The sequence below is a fragment of the Condylura cristata genome, unplaced genomic scaffold, assembly GCF_000260355.1.
Source record: "Condylura cristata isolate star-nosed mole 26May11 unplaced genomic scaffold, ConCri1.0 scaffold00013, whole genome shotgun sequence".
NCBI classification, from domain to species: domain Eukaryota; kingdom Metazoa; phylum Chordata; class Mammalia; order Eulipotyphla; family Talpidae; genus Condylura; species Condylura cristata.
The window spans coordinates 6,916,638-6,917,891 of record NW_004567114.1 but is presented as its reverse complement, the minus strand read 5'-3'; the positions used below and the strand labels follow the sequence as shown (position 1 = coordinate 6,917,891).

Sequence of the window (1,254 nt, the reverse complement as noted above, 5' to 3'; positions counted from 1 at the left end):
GCCTGTTCTGCTCCCCACTCTGTCTCTGGTGAATCCTCTCACCGCCCTGCACCTCTGGCCTGTACCCCAGTTCTGTATGTGTAAATAATCTTTTTTAAAAAATAAATAATAAAATCAGCACTTCAGGTGCTGCTGAGCTCCACGCTTCGAGAAATTTGGCCACAGGCATCAGGTAAGAAGGGACAAAGGCAGAGGCCTAGCAGACAGGCACAAATGTGCAGCCACAGCCATGGATTCCCCAGAACCCGGCTTAACTGCTTGCACCGGAGAGCCTAGACACAGCCCACCGCAGAACAGAGCTTGTCAAGGTCATTTAAAACATCCCAAGTAGTTCACCAGAGACGTGTTTGTGAGGCCAACTCACACGTGATGCAACGGGCGATCAATCCAAAACACAGATCTCTGCTCAGACCTTATCAGCGAGCGAGCAGGGGACTCACCCCGACTGCAGCCTCCTAGGGCTAGTGCACACCTCAGCCTGAGTGACCAGCAACCAGATCGTTCACAGAAGAAACCAAGGCGAGCGAGTCAAAGGGGGGGTTTGGCAGAATTTGCAGCAAAAAGGCTGAGAGACGTCCCCTTAAGTTAGCTTCCAGAACCCCCACTTCTGGAAGCCTGGAGTGGAGTGGAATACGAATGGCCTCTTAAACGTGAATTAATGTCGAAAAACGAGGCCGGGTGCGTGGGTGGGGGATTTGAGACCCGTGCCCGGCGGCTGGTCCCCTTTAAGGGTCTGGCCCTCGGCACGGTCCAGGCCGAGCCACTCATCAGATGGAGATTGACTTTTATCTGATTAACCCGTGCAGAAACATCCTTCTCCCTCTCCCAGGCTCATTCTGTGGGAAGGCGCTCTGCAGACTGCAGACAAAGTTGGGCCTTGGCTTCCCTCCTGCTCGGCCAGTGGAAAATTACAAAGGAACCGAGACAGCCCTCTGCTATGCTCCTAGGTGGCTCCTGGCCCCTCGACAAAGTCAAACCCAGACAGGAGCGGGGCGGCCCTTCACTCACCTGGGGGGGAGAGGAGTCGAGGCGGGGGCGGCGGCGGGGGCGGCGGCGGCGAGACCCTGGATGACCAAAGAGCCCTGCAGCTCGCGCTCGACCAGCTCTCGCTGCTGGGGCTGGACAGTGACGAGGGCGCCTCGCTGTACGACAGCGAGCCGCGCAAGAAGAGCGTGAACATGACCGAGTGCGTGCCGGTGCCCAGTTCCGAGCACGTCGCCGAGATCGTGGGGCGGCAAGGTGGGTCCGGCCGCG

The 1,254-nt window shown here is 57.8% G+C and overlaps 1 protein-coding gene across 1 annotated transcript in view; it reads right to left on the bottom strand.

Annotated features, from left to right (window-relative positions):
• PRIMA1 (proline rich membrane anchor 1) overlaps positions 1–1,254 on the bottom strand; it is a 46,004-nt gene that overhangs the window by 37,131 nt on the left and 7,619 nt on the right. The window contains exon 4 of the mRNA XM_004681596.2: positions 1,009–1,090. Coding sequence (XP_004681653.1) covers positions 1,009–1,090 — 82 coding nt within the window. The remainder of the gene's footprint in view (positions 1–1,008; positions 1,091–1,254) is intronic.